Genomic DNA, 25280 nt, shown 5'->3' with positions numbered 1-25280 from the left:
CTTAGAAGGACGTCAGTGTTGGGACCCAACCTAATGGCCTCACTCTAACTTGACTGCCTCCATAATGACTCTATCCCCACATAAGGTCACACCCTGAGGTTCTGGGGGTCAAGACTCCAATATGTGAATTTTGGGGGACATCATTCAACCCACGAGGACATGAGTCTCTTATGATTGCCCATCATCACCCCACGATGTGAGTCTGGGGGGAGGCACCATTCTCCCACAACAGAAGCTTGGAGGCCCAGACATTCCCGAGCTCCTCTCTCCAGTGACAAAGACCTGGGCCCAGCTTTGGCCAGGGGGATGCCTGCTCAGCACTGCGAACTGATTGGCATCTACTGTCACGGAGACGTGGGCCAGGGCAGAACTCTCTCCTGGTGATGGCGGCCTCCTCCAGTTCCTCAGGGCAGCAGGTGCCCCATACTGCATTGCCCTCCAGTGCCTGGGCAACGGTGGGGGGCCACGTGGTGAGGACCCCATGCAGGGCCCAGGGCTGTGGGAGGCTTCACAACACTCCCTCTGCAGCCGTCCAGGCGCTGGTACAGCGGCTCTCATGGCTCCCTCAACACCAGCTGATGTCTGTCTTCTCTCTGCGTCCTGGCTGCCCACCCCCTGCCCAGCAGCTGTTCCCACTTGCAGGCCTTTCCCATCGACGTGCCTTTTGCAGCTCTCCTGGAGCCTCAAGACTTCTGCAAGGTCAGGCTGCCGTCAGTCTCAGGCTGCTTGCTCCGAGAAGCTTCTCTGTGATGGTGGGAAGGATGCTGGCTCTGGAGCTGGTCAGACCCAGGTTCAGACTCTGGTTTACTAGATGCGTGCTTTGGGGGAAGCTATCTAGACTCCTGAGGCCTCACTCTTCTCTAAAATGGGCTCCTCAAAGCAGCCGCCACACTTGCTTGTTTTGAGGATTTAAGGAGCTGAAAATGCAATGCCTGGTGAGCAGTTCACACCGTCTGGTCTCGGCATGGAAGCCTGCCTTCAGTGAGACCTGAACATCTATCCTGGGAGCCCTCCAAACCAGCCTGCAGGGCACGTGATGGATGAGAGATGGGCCAGCTCGGTGTCCAGGGAGATGAGCTTTACCCATGGGCTGGCAGTGTTGCACGAGGTCCATTTCCCCGTGGTGGGTGGAGGAGGGTGGAGGAGGGTGGGGGAGGGTGGGGGAGGGTGGGGGAGGGTGGGGGAGGGTGGGGGAGGGTGGGGTCCCTCCACCAATGCTCAGCTATCCCAGGCCTGCAGGGCAGCACCAGGTGACCAGCCAGGACATCCTGGGCCCACCTGACGCTAGACTCCAGATGCCACCCCTCCTACTGTACCAAGGGCCTGGCTCCTTCCCCTCCCTGGAGATTCTGAGGCCATTAGAAAGGTGGGAAGAGTGGAGGAGGTGCTTAGGGGACAGTGTGAGATTCCTTCACTGACTGTCTCCACAGGTACTGTCTCCCCGGGCATGGAAACCCGCCATCCTTTCTAGGTCAATTCAAGCGCGTCTCCCAGGACTAGCCCCAAGACGTTTCCGTTCCCCACGCTTGGCGGGAGGTGCCCCAGGCCCCCAGCCCCTGGCACCTGATCGGAGGGCAAGGGGAGGCCTTTAACCGGTTGCTTCCCCTCTGGGTGGGGGGACGGGGTGTCCAGGCACCTGAGAACCCGGCTGCTATAGAAACAACCACCCAAAAGGCAGGATGGTGGGGAGGTTGGCAGGTGAGTTGGGCCCAGACCTTTTTCAGAGACAGGTTTTTTTTTGCTTTGTTTTTTGGTGGAGAAACACATCTTGTATTCCTCATTCATATTCATCGTGGGCAGTCTCCACCCCACACGTGAGTTTTAATTTTAAATTTCTCCAGGGGAACAACGGAGTCATTTTTAGCAGGCTGGTTTGGGGAGACTTTGAGCGGCCCCTGGAATCCGCAGGAGCCTGCGGGGCTGAGCTGTGTTTGATTTAAAATTGGAAACAGGAGGCAGAAGAGTAGCTTTATATAGCCTGGGAGGTCCAGGAGCCCTGCACTGATTTATGACAGGCCTGCCGAAAGCACATGGAAGCCGAGGTAATATTTATAAATTCCTTCCCCAAGGATGGATGGAATGTTCTGAGCTGCAGTCAGAAAGCACCTTTTTGGGGGATGAAGGGAGGTTAAGTCCAGTTATTCGTGGACTGAAAGGAAAAGGGAACTTGAGCATGGAGGGGTTGCTCCAAGTCCGTTCCGGAAACGCGGGCTGCTCTGCAGGCCTGGACTCCTCGCTCAGGTCCTCAGGGCCCCACTCCCAACCTCCTCCCTCCCCCCTGCCCCGTCCTACTCAACAAGGCCAAGGACCTACACCTGGCAATTGCGGTGACTGCACTTTACCAACAAAACGGCTATCTAGGTGTCTGGGGACAGCACAAGTCCTGGCACTGTGGGGAGGGAGAAGGAAAAGAAGATGGAGTGGGGGGGGTGGCGGGGGCGGGGTGGAGAGGAGGCTGAAGACAGACGCAGGTGTGGCCCAGGAGCCCGAGTCCCTGGCCGAGGCCCAGGTGTGACGACGGGACACCCAGAGTGGGAGTGGCCGGTGCCCGCCATGGAGGTGGGCACTGTGAAGGGTTCGCCTGGCTGTCAGCAACCGTGAAGGACTTGCACCCACTGCAGTTTGGACACACCGACCAAGGCAGGGGACCCCCAGATTCAGAGAGCGCCACCCTCTGTGTGCCCCTTGGCTGGCATCCCTGTCCCTAACCTAGCAGTTTGGGAGAGCGTCCAGCCACGTGGCAGAGCTGGCTGATGGCCTTGCTTGAATGAGAAAGGACAACAGAAAACATTAAAAAAAATTGTGTCAGGAAAGTAAAACCCAGGGGGGCACATTCAGCTCTGTGGTCCCCTCAGCCTTGATGCCTGATTCCCATCTGCACGCAGAAGGGAGGCCCGTGTATCACTAACCTGTGTGTGCCGGTCCCCCATGGGATGCACTCCCCCCAGTGCTCCGGGTGACGAGAGCCAAGCTGGAAACTGGAAACAGCAGGCAGTGGTCTGAGGGGCTCTGCTGTCTCTGGGGACGGGGGAGAAACTGTCATCTTGGTTCCAGTCTGTTCAGACCCCTCACCCGCAGCCTGGTTTCTGGGTGTCACCGGCACACCCACGGGAGGGACAGGAGGTCTTTCCAACACCAGCTGTGTTCCTGCCCTGGCCCCAGGGGTTCTCAGGACAGGTTCTAAAGCCGGTTAAATGCAGGCAGGGTGGTTCCGGTGTGATGCCAGGAGGCCGGACAGAGATGCAGAAAGACACCTCACCCCTTCCAGCTTAAGTGCTGGCAGGCACACAGGTCCCCATACTTCAGGGCACCCACCAGGACAGAGGGGATTGAATGCCAGCTCCCCAGCCAGGCCCACACTGGCAACTGTAGACCCGTGGACACTGTGCAGGGAGACCTGGAACCTCCCCTTCCTTACCTCTGCTTCTTTCCCTCCCGCAGCACTGAGCACACGTTCCATGAAAGACACAAGGTCCCTGGGGATGACGTCAGTGCTTCTTTTGGCAGATGGGACCATGATGCACATCTGAGCCTCTGAGGTGACAACGGGCTTGGCTCTCCGCTCATGGCACCGGGGCAGCCACGTCCATGGCACCTAGACGTTCCGTCCACTCTTATGGGCTTGCTCCCAAGCCTGCACCTGCAGGAGTTCAGCCACCCCCGACTGTTGAGGCTCTGGAAGGATGAGCCCAAAGAGGCCGAGCCTGCAAGGCCCCGCGGTCAGAGCACTGGTTTCTTTTCCTGCACGAAGGGGGCTCTGCAGCTGCCCTGCCGGGGCCAGTTCCCAAACCAGACCCCGGCTTTTCCCTTGGACTGTTCCGACGGGTGGAAATACAGAGTGTTGGTGCTGGAAGGACGATAGCAATGGTAGCTGTTATTTATTAAGCACCTACTGCATACCAGGCATGTTAAGATGATTTCTGATCCTCACAAGTGCTGGAGGAGGCGCGATTCTCATCATCAGGTCACGGTGGAGGCCATGGAGCTCTAGGGAGGCTGTGAGTGAGATCAGGGGCACAGACCTGCATCCAACTCCAGCTCTGCCCCTTACCAGCTGTGGGACAGGCTGCTTTCTGAAGCTCTCGGTGTCTCGGCTTCCTCATCTGTAGACGGGGAAGCTGCAAAGGGTGGCCCCCTGTAGGGTGGTAGTGAGTCACTGCACAGGCAGTGTGCTCACAGCAGGGCCCGGCGCCCAGGAAGGGCCGCCAGAGTGTCAGCTGTCACCACGGGGAGGACGAGTGATTTGGGCCCAGTCGGCAGGGCAGCAATAACTACATTCCCAGTCTGTCCGGCCCCAGAGCCCACGCTCTTCCCTTTGCATATGAGGAAACGTGCATGGTGGGGAGGGTGTCAGGAAAGAGGACTTGTCGAGATGGGCCAGCTGCTCTGTGACTGTCCCAGGGCTGGTAGCCCTCTCTGATGACCCCAGGTGTAGTGTCCACCCCACGAAAACACTGAAATAATCTCTGACAAGCCCCTTCGGCCTTGGGGTTATCTGATGCCACCTCTGGGAGCCAGGGTTTAACGCGGGAAGCACTGTCTCTTGCTTTTGCACCACACGGGCCCTCTCCAGCCCGGACTTTCTTCAAACCGCACTTCCCAACAACTCGATCATGAATGTAAGAAATCCATGAACACAGACCACTGTTCCTTCCCCACCATAATCGACTCAGATCTTAGAAGCTCTACATGGATTTTTAACCACCCTTTGCTGCCAACTTCTCCATTTTATTTGAAATAAATATTCAAGATTTACCTTGCCTAGACTCCTCTCTGTTCGCTACGCCCATCAATACAAGATTTCACCGCACTTCCAAAAAGCACAAAAAGAGAGATTCCTGCCTCTTTTAAACCCTGAACTTAACAAGGATCATTTCCACTGGAACCAGAGAAAAACAGACGTTTTCTTTATTCCCCTGTGGCCTCTTTCTCCCTTTCAAATTTCCCTCCAAGAAGGTGAATACAAACGTGTTACAACTGACTCCCAGCTTTAAGAGATGAATCACCTCACCGCGGTTTGGCACAGAGACAGAAGGGAACAAGAGAGTGCAGGGGAGTCGGGGGCGGGGAAAGGAGGTGGTGTTTCTCAGGAGGCCAGACCCTGGTTGTCAGCCTCCAAGAGTGCCCCTCGCCCCAGGGCCCTGGTCCACAGCGGATGGAGGTGCCGGGTGCGCTTTAGGGATCCCACGTGGAGGGCTCCCGGAGGGCACACCGCGCCCTCCCTGGGGCATGAGCGGCCAGTGAGGCTGTGACCATCCTCCTGCCCTGGTCGGTGCACAGGGACGTCCCTGAGCTTCTGCTCCCGAGGGATGGAACATTTGGGGTTTGCTGGGCTTGGGAGCGGCCTGTGTCATCCTGCAAGGAGAAGGTGGGGAGGTAGGCAGGAACGAGGAGAGGAGAGGAGAGGAGAGGAAAGGGGGACAGACAGCTGGATCAGGTCAACCAGCGGAGGAGCAGTGCCCGGAGGGGCCGGGGGAACGGAGGCAGGTCCTCCGGCGCCATGTGCGGAGCCCGGACACCCTGGGTGGGGATGGGGGTGGGGGTGGAGGTGGGTCTGTGGCCGCCCTTGGAAACCAGCAAGCGTACGAACACCTCGTAGCGCACCAGCTCGTCCCCGTCCACTTCCTGGTCTCTCGGCTTCTCACCCAGCTGGGTCATCACGTGTCGCAGCTCGGCCGTGCCCATCAGGCCGTTGCCGTCCTTGTCGAAGACGCAGAAGGCCTCCCGGATCTGGTGTTGGCGTCCCTGCCCTTCACCTTACGGGCCATTAGGCCCAGGAGCTCGGGGAAGCCCACGGTGCTGCTGCCGTCGCGGTCCAGCTCGCCCACCAGGTCCCGGAGCTCGGCCTCAGTGGGTTTCTGGCCCGGCGACCGCAGGACGGTGCCCAGCTCCCGCGTGCTGATGGCGCCGTCTCCGTCCTCATCGAACGGGGAGAGGGCCTCCTTGAACTCGGCCACCTGCTCCTCTCAGCTGCTCGGCCCTGACCGTTGCAGGGAGGAGGTCCTGCACACAGACGTGGCCGGGCGCCGGGAGGTGGCCGGGTGCGGGGCCGGCGGCTGGTGTTCTGGCCCCGGCTTGACTTGCTGGCGCTGAAGAAGGAGCTGGGATGCCCCTCACCGTGCACGCGCCCCGCCCTGCGGTTGCCTGAAGTCCAGGTCCTGTTGGAACAGGAGTCCAGGCCCAGGCAGTGGGCTGGCCGGCTAGTTGCACTGACGCCAGCAGCTCTGGGAAAGGCTGGGCTCTCCTCCCCACCGCCCAGAGCCCCCGAGACCAGTGGGGACACCTCCAGAGAGGCTGGTAGACAGCCTCTAGAGAGATGAGTTCTGGGTTTGCCTACCGGAATCCCCCCGCCCCCCCTCCAGTCTTCACACTCTCCACTCAGTAAAACCACTGGCTCTGAGCTTTCCTGCCTGCAGCTGAGGGTTTTGGCAGGAGGAAGAACAGACGTTGTCTTTGCCTGAAAAGAACTCCCTTTCCTTTTCTTTGGTTTCCGAAGTCTGAAAACCTTAGGGTTCCCAAGAGGGTTTTCAGAGGAGGAGAAAAGAAAAATATTTTTTCTTTAGATAGAAGCAGGCTGTCCCCAGATCCTCCAGAGGCTCATATGTATTCCAACCACAACACAGCTAGTTAGCGAGGAAACTAACAGAAACAAGCAAGATAATGAGATACTTTCAATAAATGCTATCAAGGAAATAAAGGGTGGTGATGGAGAGCAGGTGGGGAGGTTACTTCTGCAGCGATGGTTGCGGAAGTCTTCTCTGCAGAGGTGGCACACAAGGGTGACCTGAGGGGGAGAAGGGGCCTTCCAGGCGGAGGCCAACAGGTTCCAGGTCCACAGGTGGGAGAGGCTCGGTGTGGCCAAGGGACAGAAAAGAGGCTGGTGCAGCTGCAGCCCAGGGGGAAGGGGAGAAAGCAGGAGATGAAGAAAGGAAGACAAGCGAGATGTCAGAGGCGAGAGGAATTCACGTTTATCCTCCAATGCATGGGAACCCCTGCACATTTTAGCAAGGCCATGTCTGAAAGTCTGAGCTTCTGGTTTCGGGAATGGGAATGGACAGAGCTGAAGAAAGGGGTGTTTTTAAGAGGAGGTTCTCGAGAAGGTGAAGTGAGATGCCCACCAGGCACACACGCTTGGAGCTCAACTCCCAGGAAGCCCGGGGAAGGACCAGCCACGGAGTGAGAAGAGGTGGCTTTGCCTGTGGGAATCCATGCAGATCCAAAGCGGTGAGACCCAGAGGAGCCAGCGAAGGACGGAAGGAGAGGAACGAGGCCGGATGCTGCCCGACTTCGAAACTTACTGTCGAGCTGCAGCGATCCAGGCAGTGTGGTGCTGGCTGGAGAGCAGACAAGTAGATCAGTGTAACAGAATAGGGAACCTAGAGAGGGACCCCTATCAAGAGAGTTACCTGAGCTTCGACAATGGAGCAAAGACAGTCTCTTCAACAAATGGTGCTGGAACAACTGGACGTCCACCTGCAAAAAAAAAAAAAAAAAAAAAGAATCTGGGCACAGATCTTATACCCATCACAAGTAACTAAATGGACCATAGACCTAAATGTAAACACAAAACTAGAAAACTCCTAAAAGATAACATAGGGGAAAATCTGGATGACCTTGGGTTTGGTGATGATACAAACCCAAGGTCTGTAGTTTGAGTTTGGGTTGGGTTTAGATGATGATCTGTGAAAGAAAGAAATGACAAACTGAATGCTTTAGTCCTAATGTGTCTCCCCTCAAATTCATATGCTGGGGGGACGTATTCATGAAATGCTGCAAGGACAGGAGCAGGAGAACCACTGGACAACGGCGTGTAGCTAGCTGACAGCGCCCTGGGGAACCAAGGGCCAGCATCACGATGAAACTTGTGCCTGACACTGTCCCGCTGATGGACTGCATCCTGCCTCACCTACGAAGGGTAAGTGGACAACAGGTATCTGCAGGTTTCTGGGTCATGGCCTGTGTTCTTCAAAAAGACACATTGAAAGGGAGCTCAGTAAGGGTTTTAAACAGAGCTGCTCATGACTCACAAGGCACAGGGCTGTGACAACTAAATTGTTGCAACTCGCTGGTTAGGAAACTATGACAGAGGGAATGTTTTTAATTTGCTAGGCTTCTGTATTCTCCCCCTGCGGCCTCTCAGTGCACTGATTCCTTTCCCTCCAGCATATACTTGTGGTCTTAGGACCCATTTAAACATTTCAAAATTACTGGGGACTCTAAAGAGCTTTTTAAAATGTCAATATTTACTGGGTTTGAAATTAAAACTAATAAAATTTTAAAATATTTAAATATATTTTTATGTATTTATAACTTTTAAAAAACAAATAAAAAAACCCATTACATGTCAACACAAATAACGTAGTTTTATAAAAAAATTAATTATACTGTATAAAAAATAAGAGTGGTACCTAAAAACATAATTTTGCAAATCTCTTTAATGCCTGGATTTATGAAAGCATGTCTGCTTCTGCACTTGATCTGTGGGAAGATGCTTTGATGTGAAGTGCATGATAATCCAGCTTCACACAGCTATGCACAGCTGGCAAAGGAGAGAGCATTTAATGACCCTTTCAGGTAACTGTGGTTATTCTTCTTTGGTACCATATCAAAATTTGACAGGCGGTAGCTTCTTAAAGGTTGGTTGTAGTGTGAACTCTGAAACCATGCCAACGAACTTTTCATCCTGTTCCATTAAAATCCATTGCTCACTCCTGTGCTTTGAATGGATCTTTTATTCATGCATGATTCTGTGATGCTATGCATTGGTCATTTGGAAAATCCTGAGTTCTGCAGATCTTCTGCATGTTGAATCATTGTATGTATAATTTTAAAAAATCACATTCATTAATATTACCACCAATCCCATTAGAAAAGTCTTTAAGTATTGGGAAGTCTCAAGGTCACAGTGGCAAATACAAAATCTAGAAAGTTCTAATTTTCATTTGGATGCTGAAATTTTATTATTGCAACAAATACTGTCAGTTATTTTCCTTGAAGTGCTAGGCTCACTTCATCGCTTTTGGAGAAAATGCCAAATACCAAGTCTGAGTAACCACAGTTTGTGTATCAGCTGTTTTCTCCCAAAAACTGGTGTTCCATGAAAAAAGCTTACCTTGTGACTTACGTATGCACACAAGTGCTTTTCTTACAACAAATCATACTAGACTATGCAGCAGAGTATTAAGGATGTGCATGCAAGGGTTGAAATAATAATTTTACTACTTCTGCAAGAACGTTCTTAAATGAAGCTGGCTTTTTAAAACCTTGAGACCATGTGGTGGTGAAGGCTATAATGACTGCTGGTACAGGAGCCTTGATTCTTGCTAAGGGGCTGGTGATTTCACCCACCAGTGCTCTGAGCTCAGTGCAAAAAGCTGACACGGTGAAAGTGGCAAACCGTGTCTGGCATTACGAGAATAGTTGTGACCACCCAGGCTTCCTGAAAGGGTATTGGGGACACCCTCCCCTCAAATGGATCCATGGAACACACTTGGAGGACCACAGTGGTAGAGTTGAGAGTCAGGAGTGAACCCGGCGTAGAATTGCCTGGGCTGGAGGTGAGAGGCACCGAGGATGCTGGGATCCTGGTGGGAACAGCGGGGTTGGCCTCACAGAGTATAGTGTTAATAAGGACCTCAACAGACCCACAACAGGGAGGGCCTGCTGCAGCTACTTCCTTAGAAGAGCAGATGACCCAAGGTGTTGCCTTCCCCCCTGAAATGGTGCTACTACAGCTTCTGTTAAACAGAATTTGTGCCTCTCCTGCTGGGCGCTATAGAGAAAGATATAGATTGGGATGCTTAGTCTTTTCAACCATCTCCGTTCCTGTGCCCTCCTAGAATGGGTGTGGCCACGGGCCTCTCTCTCTCCTTCTCTCTCTCCCTCTTTTTCTCCCACCCCCCCCCATTTCCATACAGCCACTCACCAGCCCTAACATTTACTTATCTACTTCCTTTCCCCCCAGCAAAATGCAAACACCTTGTCTTAGTGTTATCATGTTGCTATAACAACATGCCACCCCCTGGGGGGCTTGTTAACAGCAGAAACTTATTGCTCACAGTCCTGGAGTCAGGAAGTCTGAGGCCCCGGGAGGCCTGGGGGGGGGAGGGCCCTCTTCCAGGTTGCAGACTTCTTGTGTCCTCCATCACTGGATGGAAAGGACCTGGGCTCTCTCTGGACTCTCTTTAAGGTCACTAATCCCACTGATGGAGGATCCTCCCTCTGGAACTCATCACCTGGGGGTTAGGATTTCCACATATGAATTTGGCGGGGCCACAAACACTCAGAGCATAGTACACCTTCCCAGTGGAATATTTATGGGTCAACTGCCTGTTCATTGGGCAGTTACTCTGTAGCAAGCATGTATCAGGCACTTTCATTCCTATTGTCTTGTGACTCCACGTTACAGATGAAGGATGTGAGAACTAGCAAATGCATGAAGGTCAGATGACCAGCAGGCTGAAAACTCAGGACCTAGACCTTCCAATTCCTACAGCTCCCCGCCTGTGGCTGTTTTCTTCGTGGTTCTCCCCAACTCAGTCTTAGACCTTCTTACTCGGCACCTGGAAAACCCACTCGGGAGGCGGGGGACTCACACGCAGTAGGTATCCTCCATTGTGGGAAATGTTGGGACACACCTGCTGGTGCAGAGCCCTCCTGCCAAGCTCCTTGGGGATCCACCTGCCAACTGAGCCCCTGCATTTGATGTTTGGAAAGACCCTCAAAGTTAACACGACAAAGTGGAGCCGTTGGTCCTCATCTGAACCTGCTTCCCCTCAATCTCCCCATCTCTTAAAAAAAACCCGTCCGGTTGTTCAGAACCAAACCCAGAGCCACATCTAATTCCTCCCTTTCTCTCACACCTTATACCCCATCTTTCAGCTTCACCTCGACACATCCTCTGCGCCAGGCCGCGTCATCTCCAGGTAGGACCACGGCCCCAGCCTCGTAATGGGTCTCCCTTTTCGTGGTATTCTTCAGTGATGTCATTTTCTGCTGAAACGCTATAATGGGCTTTCTTTGGGTTTCAGTAGAATCCAAACTCCCTACGGCGGCCCTCTTGGCCACATCACCACAACACTCTGCTCCAAGCACACTGGCCTACTTTCTGCTCCTTGAACGCTCCCATCCTGATTTCCACCTTGGTATCTTTGCACGAGCTGCTCCATCTGCCTGGACACTCTGTCCCCGACCTTCAAGCGGCCGCTCTCTCTTGTCACTTTAGTCAAAAGTCAAATATCGCTTCATTGCCAAGCCTTCCCCAACCGCCCACTTCTAATTAACCACCCTCCTCCACCTCATCCCTCTCCTTATTCTTATTCTTCTCCTTTATTTTCTTCATAACTTTTACTTCTACATTGATCTTGCCTGTGGACCTGCTTCCTTTCTGTTTCTTCCCATGTAATTCTCACAAGAGGCAAGGCTGCTTCTGATTTCTTCCCCTGCTAAGCCCTCTGCGGTAGGATGGCCCCCGCGCCCAGGAGATATTTGCTGAATGAACAGAGTACAGGAGGGTCCGCCTTGCCTCCACCTGCAGGAGGATTGGACCCGTGTCTCTCTTCAAGCCCTTCCCTGTGGTTCAAACCCCATGGGGTGCCTCAGATGCTCTTGCCCAGGTGCCCACTTTATCCACTGTGTGGTCTGTCATCTCCCCTTACTCTTTGCAGGTTTGCCGAGTGGCTCTGTGGGGATGGGTGATCTCTATGTTGACCCCTGGGAGCAGCTGCTGATGCTTTACCCTCTGTACCTCCACCTGTGTCTTCTCCCCAGTTTCACAGCCCTGCACTGATGCTAGAAAGGTGCACCCCGCCCCCATGCACACAGTCGTGCTGTCTGGGCCTCAGGAGGATGGACTTACCTCCCAACTCCCTGCAAGCCGTCTGCTACCTGGCACTTTTGTCCGACTTGCTCTTTATTATGGGATGCTGGCCCGGCTCCTTAGAGGGGCCGAGCACAGTCAGGGTGATGAGGCCTGGCAGATCCAGCGGAGAGCGGACTTCTCCCCTCAAAGCCGAATGTCCGACTGGCGTGAATCTAGAGGGACCAGGCGGAGGAAGGGCTCAGGACAGAGGTGGGAGAGGGTCCTGGGAAGCGGAGCGTGGCCCAAGGACCTGGGGTAGGGCCTCCATCTTCTCCCCTGTGGCTTTAGGGACAATCTGGAAACTCCCAATAGCTCCTTGGGGTCTCCCCGATTCCAACCCACTCTTCCCAGGGTGAGTGCAGGGCTATCCCTCGTCTCAGGCTGTCTTTGGGGTGTTTGGTCTCAGCAGCTAAAGTTCCTACCTCTGACTTTCCATCCCTAAATCTCCCAGAAATGATGAGACACGCCTGGGTTTGCGGGGGGCATGCAGCTTGCATTGCTGTTCTGGGATCTTTGCAGTTCAGTCTAAGAAGCAACAGGACTGACAAAAACAAACACGGGACGTGGTGATGAGACACCGACAGTGGAGTTCAGGCTCACCTGGGGACAGCGGTGGCCTCTGTACTGCGCACGTATTCTTGACCAGCTCCTCTACTGCTTCTTACTTTTCAAGGCCGGGAGGGGATGGCGACGCTTTGCTCTACTTTCCGACTTCCACTGACCACGGGAAAAGCAATGCTTTCTTAGTCACACTCGTTGCCAGGAGAGGGTCTTCTCAGCTGGGGGGATGGGGGGGGCTCCTTGTGTGGGAACCAGGGGTCCTGGCCCGTTCTCACCTCCCACAGAAGGCCGTTCCAGCCTCAGAGCCTGAGCCAGCTCTGAGAATGACGTTTGCTCAGTCTTGGTCTTGTGTGAATCATCAAGATTCCTCCAGGCCTGTCCCGGGCTGGGCTGCAGTTTCAGTTCAGGGAGGAGACCATTGATCTGGGATCGGAGCTGTGCATCGTTGAACTGAAGTCTGACAAATAACCAGGTACGTCATCTTCCAGGACACAGGCATGGCCTTGTGCCTCCTACTCAGGGATCACACGCTGCCGGGTGGTTCGCGTTTATGATTCGAGGCCTCACCTGCGGAATGAAGTCCGCTGAGTGCGGAGGCAGCCAAAGGCCTGGATTGTTCTGAGCGTTTCCTGGGTCTTCCTGGGTTGGCGGGTCCTCCTGGCAGGTCCTGCTGCTTTCTCCAGGCGTCTGGTCTTCAAGTCAGCCTCCAGGGTACACCCCGGGGCCCCACCTGCCTTTAATCCTTCCACCTGCACCCTCAGTCTCTGGGGGCCTCATCGTGCTTTCATGCCCAAGGCGACACAGGGACATAAAGTGGCCTGTGTTTAACTGCTGAGAGCCACTTTAATTCAGGATTAAACCATCACCCAAAACCAAAGCACATCGGTGCTAAATCTCACAATAAAAGTAGCCGAACAAGTCAAAGTCTGCTTTCCTGGGAAAAGGACGATGTTTTGTGATTCCTGAGGGCTCAGTAATCTTTCCCAAGTAGCTCGTCCTGCAGTCACTCACTGCCTGCCCTGTCCGTGGGCAGGGGAAGGGGTTCCGGGCTGGCCTTGGGGCAGAGGCCAGAGGAGAGCAGGCTGGAGGGGCCAGGGCTCACATGTATGACCCGCCCGCCTTTCAAACTTGTATCTGATGTTTTGAAAAAAATTGACAAACCGAAACGATTACAGGGACTGATATTGCGGAGGCGCTAGAACTCCGTGCTACAAATCTTTTGATATCAAGATGCACTTGGTAAGTGGTTTAGGAGGCCCGTCTGTTCCTCTAAGTCCCCATCGCCAGGGGGTGGGGGGCTGGGTGGCGGTGGTGCTAATTACATTGAGGAGAACAAGCTGCTCTCCCCCGAGGGGTCTGGGACTCACTAAGAGGCTGGAAAGGTGTTGGTTCCAAGTTCCAAGCCTTTGAAGTTTACGGTGGTGATGAAAACCTTTGTGTTTAATACAGAAAGATCCGTGTGCGTGCGCGCGCGTGCACGCGGACATGCACGAGGCTCAAGCCTTCATGTGTGAATGCGTGTACCTAATGGTGAGCCCGTGAGGTGTGGAGGAAGCAGGAGGCTTGGGGCGTGAGCTGGGCACCTGGACAAGCCATCAGAAGGAGCAAAGTGGCTTGGAAAATCACAGTTCCAGCTCCCTTTGAGGTCATTCATCCAGTGGACTTGAACTTGGTCTCGGAGACCCTTGGACTCTGCAGAGGTCCTTCCAGAGACGCCAAAGGAAGCAGGAGAAGGTGAAGCGGAGCAACTCGATTTCCTTCCTTTCCCCACCGCCAAGCAGGAAAGTCTGCTTTTAACTGCTTCATCTGTGTTGGGCAAATTGCAGCTCTCTGGTTCATGGTTCTCACCTGTAAACTGGGCGCAGCGTGGCCCAGGGCACTGTGCGTCAATGCATGGAAGGTTCAGGAGGGTAGCTGGAACAGTAAGAGCCCAATGAATATTAACGATTATCTGTCATACGAGTAAGATTTCATTTGCAACGCGGCTCAACTGCTAATGAAATTCTGAAAGCTACCATCCAGTGCAACACCCTCATTTTCCAGACACTGTAACCCATCAAGTGTGAGCAGTTACCCAGGTCTGTACTACTGCTTAGCGAGGGACAAAAATGGGCCTCGCAGTAGGATCTCCTGGCTCCAAGGCAGGTCCTCTTGGTGCTGCCCAGGACGGCTGTCCTTGGGGAATGGACCCGAGGGCATCTGCAGCTGCAGAGGGAATCTCTCTCCAGCCCTGGTCTCCCTGGAGGAAGGGAGAGTGTCTGGTCACTGCAGGCTCTTGAGGTCCAGCTTGGCTCCGGCACATCTGTTGAATGGATGACAAAGGCTCTGACCAAGGTCACACGGCTGTGCTGGGAGAGAACTCAGGTCTCCCGGGACGAGTGACCGACCGGAATTGGGTGAAGGTGGGGGTGGGGGGGCTTGGTGCCACACGTGGCCTGTGTGATAGGGAGGATGGGGCGAGAGGGCTTATGACGCTGTGTCATCAACTGTGTGGTGGCAGCATCCCAGGGAGAACCAAGGTCCAGTCCTGGCTCTGAGAGCCACCAACAGAAAGCCCTCCATGTGCCCACCTGGGGACGTTGAGACAGGAGGGGTGAGCTCAGTGCAGGGTCTGGGGACCTGGCACCCCACCCTCCAATACCCCCTCCATCCTCCATTTCCTCACCCAGACCACAGGCTTCGTGCCTGATCTGAATTCTTGGGAGAGAAGGGACTAAAAGCTGGAATCGCTATTTTCGCTAGTGGGGCGCTAGCAGAACCAACATTTGTGTGGTCTCTGTAACCAATTGGATGCAGGAGAGACGGGCCTCCTGGCACCTGGGAAAGCTGGCTGCTCTGTGGTCAGGTCTGGAGAGCATCCCCGGGCCTGGGCAGCCCCTGACCCCTAGACCTGATGGCGTGAAGGCCAAGGCAACCTTTCGGAGGGAAGCCTCGGGAGAGAAGACCCTGGGCGGGCACTGTTTTCATTCCAGAAAGGACATGGACGATGCATGACACGTGAAGTGCTGGGGAAGGGGAGGGTGCTCTGGGTTGGGAGGGAGCTCTTCATGGTGGCCAGTAAGAGAAAGGGCCCCCCAGGCTGTGCCCCAATCCACCCAACACCTTACTTAAAATGAAACAGGGTATTCCAAAACTGTGGCTTCTAGATACAAATAAAGTCCACTTGGAGGAAGGAATTGCAAATGCATCTCAGGGGAAAGTGGTGTAGCTTGAGGAAACAAACAAAAAACTGCGAACCCAATATTTAGAACTGGTTTAGAGCACTTTTCACTGTAAATGATAACAGCTTGGAATATACTCCAAGGGAAATGGGCCAGTATAAATGACAGGCTCTACGAACAAGAAAAAGAGAGAGAATCACGTAACAGCAAACACCTGCCTTTTCTGATCCTGCGCGCTGTGGAATCAAGCAGGCGAGTCAAGCCAGGATCTGGGGGAGGGCGTGGAGAGCAGGACAAGGAGAACTCCGGCCAGGACAGAACAGAAGGATGTTAAAATTATAATAAAACGGAGGACCAAGGAAGGAGAAAAAGCTCCGCTCTCTTTTCAAGATGCCAGAAAGTGGTCAGGCATGCTTTTAAAAAGTGAAGAAAGCTATGAAAGGAGAGTTAAAGGCTAGACCTCTTCAAAACACCTGCATTGTTTCCACCTGTTCAGCAAGCACAGCCATTACTAACACGGGTGAAGAAATTGGAATAAAATTAGGGGAAAAACCTCAAGTTCAAAGGAATCGGCGGAGCCAGAGACGACGGTCTCAAGATAGGAGGTCAAGCTAGAATGAGAGGGCAGCTTGTCACACAATGTTCCGGAAGATAGGAGAACAGTGGTAGACTTAATGAATACTGACGGCGGCAGGTGATGCTGAAAGGATATTGCAAAATGAGGGCGTTCTCGGTAAAATTGTTTCCAAGGGCTTCCTAGAGGAGTCCTGAGAACCGCCTGTGTACCAAATCCATCGACCCAGTTAGCTAATTTAAACTGTAAAACTGACTCAAATCAGGTAACCAGCATCATCTGGGCTGTGCCGCCCAGCCAGGTACTTGGTGAGAGGCAGAGAGCGGGGATTGAAACACATCTCCTTCAGGCTCGTCTGTGGTCTTACCATCAATCCACAGCCCCCGCCCTTCTACCAGAGCAAAGCCAGGCCCCTGAGCAGAGCTGTGCCCGTGCTTTGCCACGGTTCATGCAGTCAGGTGTTGATGGAGTGGTCGAGCCTGGCTGCCAGCTCTCACCAGGGCTCCAAGGGCTGCGGGGGCAGGGCCTGGCTGTCCTCAGCGGCTGGCGTGTGAAGGTCGGTTATCAGAAGCTGAGCTGTGCCGTGATGCGTGATGCGGGACAGAAGGGGTTGGGCTCTGCAGTCAGGCAAACCCAGATGCAAATTCCCGGCTCTTCCATGAACCTGTTTTGTGACTTCTCTGAGCCTCAGTTGCTTCACCTGGAACATAGGAATAAACAGTGAGGACAAGATGAGATCACCTGTAACATAGGAATAAACAGTGAGGACAAGATGAGATCACCCTTTAGAGCCCTTTGCATGGCACCTGGCACACAGGAGCTCAGGTGTGAATATGAACGTCACCCTCTCCCCCAGATAAATGGGGCAGAGGCATAGGCGTGGCTATGGTTAGGCAGTTAGGCAATGAGGTGTTGACAGGCGGGGATGGATGTCCAAGGAAAGGGTAAAGCTGGTGACAAATGACATCACTGAACACAGATGCAAAAGGTCCTCATCAACCCATCACCGAGGGTGGCAGAATACCAGGGGCCGTGTTGTATCGTGTACAGAGCTCTCCCTCACTGTCGACCAGTTAAAGCTGGTACGAGGCTCCAGAGGAGGAAAGAGCAATTTCCCTAAAGAAAGAAGCAGTATGAGAAACACATTCTGTTTCTAGGAAACTTGTTGGCTGGACAGGATTGTGGCAGAGAGACCACAGCTATGGTGGCATAGAAAGGGCTCCTAGGGTCTTATGATGAGGGAGGATGGAAAGGAGACACACCAGCTGTGTAGATAAGACAAAAGCCTCAGGGCCACTTCTTAGAATGTAAAAGAGTTACGAGAGGAGGTGGGTGTAGGAGTGAATCCCATCAGAGGAAAAAGAAGGCTGAGATTCGAGTTAGGGGTGAGAGGTAAAGGGCGTCTGGATTGGTGAGATCGTGAACCACGGCGGTTGGGAAAACTGCAGTGATGGATAATCACTGCAAATATGTAGATGGTTTTAATAATTAAACATCTGTCCAAGAAGAGACCTGGAAACGTATCTGTGGCTTATGTACAGGCTTTGGAAGCAAGATGCTCAAGGGACCCAGGGCGGTGGTGCTCAGACGCGGGATAACAATAAGGGTGGGTGAGTTTGGGAACCATGAGATGGCTGGTGGGAAACAGGACCCGACATCTACCACAGGGGAGGCGAAGTTACCTGCCCCAGCCTTGCGGGGAGCCAGCCCCGTACCCACAGCTTCCTGGGTCCAAAGGCAGTGATCAACCACCTGCTCTGTGGCCTCGGTGGGAGCCCTGTGTTCAGGGTGCGGGCCCAGCAGGGCTCCTGGGAGGGCAGCCCGATCACCCGCCATCTCTACTGGCCTGAAGAAGGGCGCGGAGCCAGGGTTAGTCTCCCGGGACGACAGCGACTCCCACACGGTGTCCGCTCTCGCTTCCCGGGGTGGATCTCCCTGGGCAAGGGCAGGGCAGGGCAGGGCCGTCCCCGGGGAGACTGGCACAGGGGGAGGGACGGGCAGGTCCCTGCAAGGCGGGGGAGGCAGAGGAGCCTCCAAGACCTGTCCTGCAGGTTCCTCGGTATTTCACCCACAAAACCCAAACAGCAGTGGACGCACTGGCGTGTATTCCCGGGTCAGGGCCCTGGGAAGCTGAAGCCACCTGCCCTCGCGCTGGCTCTGGAGGCCTGCACACCTCCCACCAGCACACACTCATGCACACACGTCACTCTCACACAGACACACGGCTACTGCACGTGAAGCCTCTTCCGCCCCAAGGGCTCACCCAGCCGCCCTGGAGGGGGTCACCCGTCCTGTCACAGCTGCAGGGGACTCAACATCCTCCAGGAAGGGGATGCCCCTCCTCCTGCAGGGTCCCCACGGCCCGAGCTCTTGATCTAAACTCTGCTACACAGAGCAGTGGGCAGAGATGAAACAGGTAAGACCGTGGGTCCAGGGAGCTTCCTAAACGGGTTTCTGTGCTTGGGGCTGACTTAGTAAACCCACGAGCCAGGCCAAGTTCACAGCTTCAGCCACCCGATTCTACATCCTCCTACCCCCTGGCATCTTCAGGGGCTGCCTACTCCAGCCCAGTGCTTTCCAGTCTTCCCGCAGCTCCCAGGCAGGACCCCTCTGAGATCGTAAATGAAGGGTCCCCTCCTTCCTGGTGTCTCTGTAGAGAACCCTAGTCTTAATAGAACGGAATCAGAGAAACTAGGGAGCTAAAGGAGGAGTATTCTGCAGGGACAGGAAGCCTTCTCCTCAGCTCTGAAATCACACTTTGAACATTCAGCTAATAAACAACTCTCAGCACCACCTGTGCACCAGGCTCTGCGTGCAACTGGCTCCCCGCTTTCCCGAAGCAAAAAGGCAGGCAGCCGCATCCCCACCTAAAGATCTGCCAGCCACACTGGGCTGGAGGGCGATGACGCCCGCAGTGCCATTCTGGGAGAATCCCACTCAATTCTACCACTATCTGCCCTCCACCAGCCCCGCCCCATAGGATGAGAGCTGGCCAGCAGCCCCGAGAGAGCACAGGAACGCTGGACACAGCCCTTCCACTCCTCCAGTGTCTGCCATGTCCACTGAGGGAGGCTCCTCTCCCCTTCCCACCCGTCTCTAAAATTGGGAAAGCCCTCTTGAGCCCCCCTCCCCAGCTTGGCCAGGGTCCCTGTGGGAGTCACATGGGCAAAAGCCTCTGGGGTGCCGTGGTTGGCCATCGGGAGTAGGTGAGGCCCGGGGTGCCTGCCACCTCTCCTGGGCAGACCGGCCGCTCCAGTTCCTGCATTTCTCTGCTGTCCCTCCCTGGGAGGAGGATTTCACCCTAGGACGTGGGGTGGGGAAGGAGTCTTCTTGCTCACTTTGCTCGGATTTTCAGCAAAGGAGGGGTTCCCATCCTGTGGCAAGGCTGCCGCTGGAGCTCTGTCCTCACGCCGACACAGCCTCGGTCCCACCGCTTGTCCCAGCTCTGACGTGAGCCCCTTGGGCGGGTTGGCAGCAAGCTCTGTAGAAGGTGCGAGAGACATGGCTGAGCAGCTGTCCAAAGAGCAGGCAGCCGAGTTCATGGAGACCTTCCACAGATTCGACAAGGACAAAGACAGTGCCATCAGCACCCAGGAGCTGGGCGCCGTGATGCAGGAGCGGGGCCTGAACCCGTCGGAGGCCGCGCTGAAGGGGTTCATCGCCAGGGACGATGCGGACGGGGATGGTGTCATCAGCTCCCAGGAGTTCCTGGCAGTGATAGCCAAGGGGGTTCGGGTCAGAGCGGATGACCTGAGGACAGCCTTCCACGCCTTCGACCTGGATGGCGACGGCCACATCAGCATGGATGAGCTCAAGCAGGCCATGGCCCAGCTGGAGGTGTCCCAGGAGGAGTTGGACATCATGATCCGGGAAGCTGACGTGGACTGGGACGGGCAGGTGAGCTACAAGGAGTTCGTGCGCGTCCTCATGCTGAAATGAAGCCTCCCGACCGCCGCCCCCTCCTGCCTGACTCTGGGCCTGCTGCGGGGTCCGGCCCGGCTTCTGAGCCGGGGACGCCAAGGGACAGTCTAGGTGGTGGGTGGGTGGGTGGGTGGGTGGGTGGGTGGGAGGGGCCTCCCCGTGGGGACCCCTGGCCTCTCCTGGGCCCGGGGTCTGCTCTCTGTCCGGCGAGACCTCGTCTGCTCGTGCGATGGGGGTGCTCCCTACCTCGCAGGGCTGTTGTGAGGACCCCAAAGTGACGTGGTGATTGGAATAAAAGGGATCTGAGCTTCGAGGTGGTGACACTGCGCTTGAATGGGGGGGTGTCCAAGGGCCCCAGACGATGGGGTTCTGTTGAGCCTCTCCCTCTTTCACTTGGCCCTAGTGGGGGACACGGCCAGTAGACCCCCATCTGATGCCCTTGGACGAGGAGGCTGGTGAGCGCCATGGGGTGGGAGGGGGATGGAGGGGGATGGAGGGGGATGGAGGGGGATGGAGGGGGATGGAGGGGGATGGAGGGGGATGGAGGGGGATGGAGGGTCTGCCTGAGCTTCTGGTCAGGACCTGAGGCCGGAGCCTGGACCAAGGACTGGGACATACCTGTACCACAAACGAAGTTTATCATCCTTTGCGTGTAGCCAACTGTTCTTCAGGCTCGAGCTAAAAGAAAAAGATGCGTGTGTACATGCGTGCATATGTGAGCGCGTGCATGCACGCGTGTGCTTGTCCTGCCTTTGAGACATGGGATCATCTACAGTGAAGGTGGTGGCCCCGGAGGACCGGCCCTGCCCCACCTGAAGGAGGGCAGGACAGGTGGGAACGGGAAGGACGAGAGGTGCTGTGATGGGTAAAGGGCAGGGGGCTGCACTTGGGGGGGCGTTTCCCAGTCAGATCTGAGGAGGACACGGCTCAGGGAGGAAGGGGCCCCCCCAGACCCCTTGGCTGCAGCCTCTCAGGGCCTTTCTGTGGTGGGGGGCTCTGAAGTGGCTCCCAGGCTGGGGAGCGCCCATGGAGGGGTGGGGGGAGTCCAGAACATGGAGATGCGAGACGAGGGTCTGCCTGCAGCACCGCCCCCCGCGTCAAGCTGAGGTACCATTTGAACTTGGGCTTCTGTGCTGTTGCTGTGTTTTTAAAAAACTCTCTTAGCCGGGGAATTCCCTGGCAGGCCAGTGGTTAGGACTCTGCACTTTCATTGCCCAGGGTGTGGGTTTGATACTTGGTCGGGGAACTAAGCTCCTTCAAGCCGTGCAGCGCGGCTAAAAGAAAAACAAAACAAAACAAGACACAAACCAAAAAACAAACAGCAATGAAAATTATCCTAGCCAGAGCCAAGGCAAAGGTTCTCAGCGCAGGGTGGGGAGAGGCAGAGCCCGCTTACCTGAGGAGTTATTGCAAAATACCTGCCCGGCCCTTTACCATCCCCCTCATTCCGGCACGTGGGCGGGTGAGTGACAGCTCCGTCCCAGTGCAGTGGGAGCGGTATCATGCTACCCAGGTGCAGCTATGGTATCGATGAAGTTGTTCCATTTGGGGACATTTTCAGTGGGTCACTCAGCCTCCCGTGACCTCACAGAGGGCTGCCCTGTCCATCCTAGCCCTGACTCAGGGTCTGGCCGAAGTCCTTTCCTCGGGCCTAGGTTGGAGGGTGGGGAGACAGAGAAGAAAGGCAGGAGGTTCCTGTCCCTGAGGGTTCCGGGGGTGGGGGGGCTGGAGCATCTAGAGGAGATAAGACGGGAGACAAGAAGTGGGGCACAATCAGAGGAGGGGACAGTGGCGGCAGCAGGCACCCATCCTGGATGGGGGTGGTTCCCCCGGGTGGTTCCCCCCCCAAGAAACTCCCCATCCTCTTAGGGACGCAGGTCATAGAAGTTAGTTTCTAAATGAGAGGTTCCTAAATGCCAGGCCGGTCCAGGAGGAAGTGTTCCAGGCTGTGTGGCAACAAGAAAAATAAAGACGTTTTGACGAACCTAATGTATTCAGTTTCTTAAATTCTGAGAATATGCTCTTTCTATAGTTTGTGTTAAATGTCCTTTCTTTCATGAAGTGACCATGATGGTAAGTGATAGTTTTGTGAGTTTTTTTTTCTTTCACCTACTTCCTCTGAAGTGTGGGGAATTCCACAAGTGCCCAACATTAATTTTGACATCTTACTGTCCCGTGAGGCCCAAAGCTCTGAGGACAGTGACTCAAGTCTGTGGAGTATAAAACTGGTTTTCTTTCCTTAAAAACACTACTCAGTAAACTCCAAGTTCAGGACTGGTGCTTCCTCTGGAGGAGGAGGAGGGATCCGGGAGGCTCTTGATCAATGCCTCCAGGTTTTGCTTCCTAGGCTGCCTGGTTCTAGGATGCTAATACAGGGGTGTTACTTTATTCTCCATATTCTCGTGTGTGTAAAATATGTTCTACTGAGAACAATGCAAGCAGTTCATGGACGGTTAGAACTTACAGAGGGAAGGAGAGAGGTAAAGCCACCAGCAGTCCAGGGAGGTGGGGGTCAGGCTGGGGTGAGAGGTGGGACCCCTGAGGCTCATCCCTGCCGAGCTGTTGCCGAAAAGTGTTCGATGGGGCCACAAGGCAGGAAGAAAGCAGCAGAAATATCTCTTCATCTATTGCCTGGGGAACAGAACGGGAATCTGGGGGTCTGGGAGAGGAAGTGACTTACTTCAGGCCTCGGATGAGAGAAGGACCTGGATGGACCGCAGGGCTCCACCTGCATAGCTGCTTTCCAGGGGGCGTCCCGGTGGGCCCACCCTTGGAGGAAGGAGCCCTGGGGAGGGGTCTGGTGGGGACCAGGGCTTCATGTGAACATCTTCTTAAATCTGCCGGCCTGTGTTTTAGTGACTTTCTCTTTACACCGGACACTGCAGGGGACAGAAAAAGAGCTTCACGTTGGCTCCAGGTGGCCTGGATGACTTTGGTGGTGGTGAGGGGGTGGCCCAGGTTACCTAGCCCCTAGTCCTGAAGCTTCCCTGCCCCATCTAGACCCCAAGAGGATAAGGAGAGCGAGCTAGAACCCTCCCAGGAGCCAAGGCGGCTCGAGGTCACATCAGGAAACCGGGGGCTCTGAAAGCCACCTCTGAAAATCCATTTGCTGAGACTAGCTCTGCAAATGGTCCGCTTGCTGGTATTTCCCAATTTCCCAGAAAATTATTTCTAAAGACACTTCACAGGATTACAGGGATTCACATTGGATAAGACGTTCTTAGCCGTTGCTGAATATTTCTCTGAAGTTTTGTTTAGTTTGGTATTTCAGTTTTTAGTCTGACTGTGGCTTGGAAATTGTTTGAGTTGCTGTCAGTTCACCTAAACATCGAACGATAACCTGACAGAGATGAACAGTCGCATTTCATCGCCAGGGTGGACGCAGAGCGGAGCTGACCTGTTCGCTGCTGTCCTGCAAACAGGAGCCGACACTCACCCCGAGTGCCTGGAATGTGAATCACACACAAAACTGACATTTGGCTAAGCAGAACTGAACTGATACATTTACGGGAACTGGTTGGGGTGAAACCACTTTGGTGAAAACAAAACTAATCTCAACTAAAGCAAAAATTCCTCCAAATCCTTCCAGGCATTGATTTTAATGAATTATGCTACCTCTGGTCAAAACAGATGTTTCAAATTCCATATACTAAATAATACATTTTCTTCACTGAATTGTCCCTGTATCTTTTAAATCTTAATTTATATCTATTCCTGACAGGCCTTCTAAGGTCCATATCAAATGCCTCCTCCTCCAGGAAGCCCTCCCGAACAGGACCTAGCATGTTGTGGATCCTTAACATATACCCTTGGAGTGAATGACTAAACATCTCCCTCTTACTATGAGTCTCTCAAAGTGCATCTCGTATTGTAATTCCTTGTGAACAAGGCCAAGTCTCCTTCCTCAGGACCCCACATAACAAAATAAAAGTCATCAACATTTACCCTAGATTGTAAACCCATTGAGCTCAGGGCGTGTGGATTTCTGGATTGGGGTTGGTTTAGTACAAACCCTCCCACCATCTGCACTAGATGCTAGGAGACCTGGCAGGCTCCCTCCCACATGAGGCATGACCTCTGCAGGGAGGAGGTGGCTCCCATGCTGCCGATGGGGTGAAAAGGAATCTCTACAACTTCACACTCGACGGGAAGATGTGTGACTGGAGAGAGAGGGCACCTTATGCCCCGGCTTCTAAGAACCATGAAGACAGTCCACATATGATCATAACATCCCAGCTGTTCTGTATTCGGGTTCTCCAGAGAAACAGAGCCACAGAACCGGTAGGGTCTGTAGAGACACGAGGAGATTTGTTATAGGAATCAGCTCATGCATTACGGAGGAGGCAGAGAAGCCCCAGGACCTGCCTGCTGTGGGTGGAGACCCAGGAGACCTGGGGACGTAGTTCAGTCCAAACCAAAGCCTGAGCCTCGGGAGCTGACAGGGTAAGTCCTGATCTTAGTCTGAAGGCTCAAACCAGACCCATGTCCGAGGGCAGGAGAAGGTGGATGTCTCAGCTCAAACCAGAGAGTGAACTTGCCCTTCCTCTCCCTTTTTGTTCTGTTTGGGACCCTCAGTGGATTGGGTGATGCCTACCCACAATGGGGAGAGAAATCTGCTGAACCCGGTCACATGCTCATGGCTGCTGGACACACCCTCACACACGCACCCATTTACACTGTTTCCCCAGCTCCACTTAGCCCAGCCAAGATGTCACATTAAAGTTAACCATCACAAAGTTCTTTCCCTCTCGGTGTAGGAGGGAAATAGATTCCAGGGCAGGTAACTGGTAGGACAGACAACCATTTAGATGTCAGGCCACTTGTACCAGTTGATAAGATTTCAGATCAATGCTTCTCTCTTCACAGTACCCCACTCCCCCCAAAAAAAGAAGTTGTTAAGAGTATGTTCTCAATAGATACAGGCTATGCCCTAGATTCTCAGGAACAATCTAGATAAATTATCCAGCCCCATTTTCTGTCAACCTGTTCGGGTTCTGAGTTTGGGGGTCATGAATATGGCTGCCCTACCCCTCCCCTTCACCAGGACTCTGCTGGGTGGTCACGCTCCAGAGGGAGCAGCCCACTCCTGGGAAACCAGGGCCCTCCTCCCCCCCTCCCCCGGCATTACCCAGCACAGGTGACCTCACCTGCCCCTCCTGTGCTCTGCTCCGTTATTACCACAACTTGGGAAAGGGCCCGAGTA

At 54.3% G+C, this 25280-nt stretch overlaps 2 protein-coding genes and 1 long non-coding RNA gene across 4 annotated transcripts; 1 reads left to right on the top strand and 2 right to left on the bottom strand.

Annotated features, from left to right (window-relative positions):
- Positions 1–5433: 5433 nt before the first annotated feature.
- On the bottom strand, positions 5434–10615 carry LOC132528763 (calmodulin-like protein 3). Its single transcript, XM_060164820.1, is given in 4 exon segments — positions 5434–5741; positions 5744–5965; positions 6016–6158; positions 10596–10615. Coding segments are annotated over 4 exon segments (693 nt in total).
- A 5071-nt stretch (positions 10616–15686) lies between these two features.
- LOC132525880 (uncharacterized) lies at positions 15687–20198 on the bottom strand. 2 transcript variants are annotated; one of them, XR_009542398.1, is made up of 4 exons: positions 18420–20198; positions 17839–18002; positions 16939–17272; positions 15687–16897 (listed from the first exon to the last, which is right to left on the bottom strand). It is a non-coding gene; the product is annotated as an uncharacterized LOC132525880 (long non-coding RNA). The 2 variants fall into 2 exon arrangements; XR_009542397.1 differs by having other exon boundaries at positions 16939–18002.
- On the top strand, positions 19017–21373 carry LOC132525873 (calmodulin-like). The gene is made up of 2 exons (XM_060159444.1): positions 19017–20532; positions 20734–21373. The coding sequence occupies exon 1, from the start codon at positions 19658–19660 to the stop codon at positions 20093–20095; it is 438 nt and encodes a 145-aa protein (XP_060015427.1). The 5' UTR covers positions 19017–19657; the 3' UTR covers positions 20096–20532; positions 20734–21373.
- Positions 21374–25280: the final 3907 nt, after the last annotated feature.

This window comes from Lagenorhynchus albirostris, chromosome 1 (genome assembly GCF_949774975.1).
Source record: "Lagenorhynchus albirostris chromosome 1, mLagAlb1.1, whole genome shotgun sequence".
NCBI classification, from domain to species: domain Eukaryota; kingdom Metazoa; phylum Chordata; class Mammalia; order Artiodactyla; family Delphinidae; genus Lagenorhynchus; species Lagenorhynchus albirostris.
The sequence above is the reverse complement of the archived record's forward strand: the minus strand, read 5'-3'. Positions and strand labels throughout refer to the sequence as shown.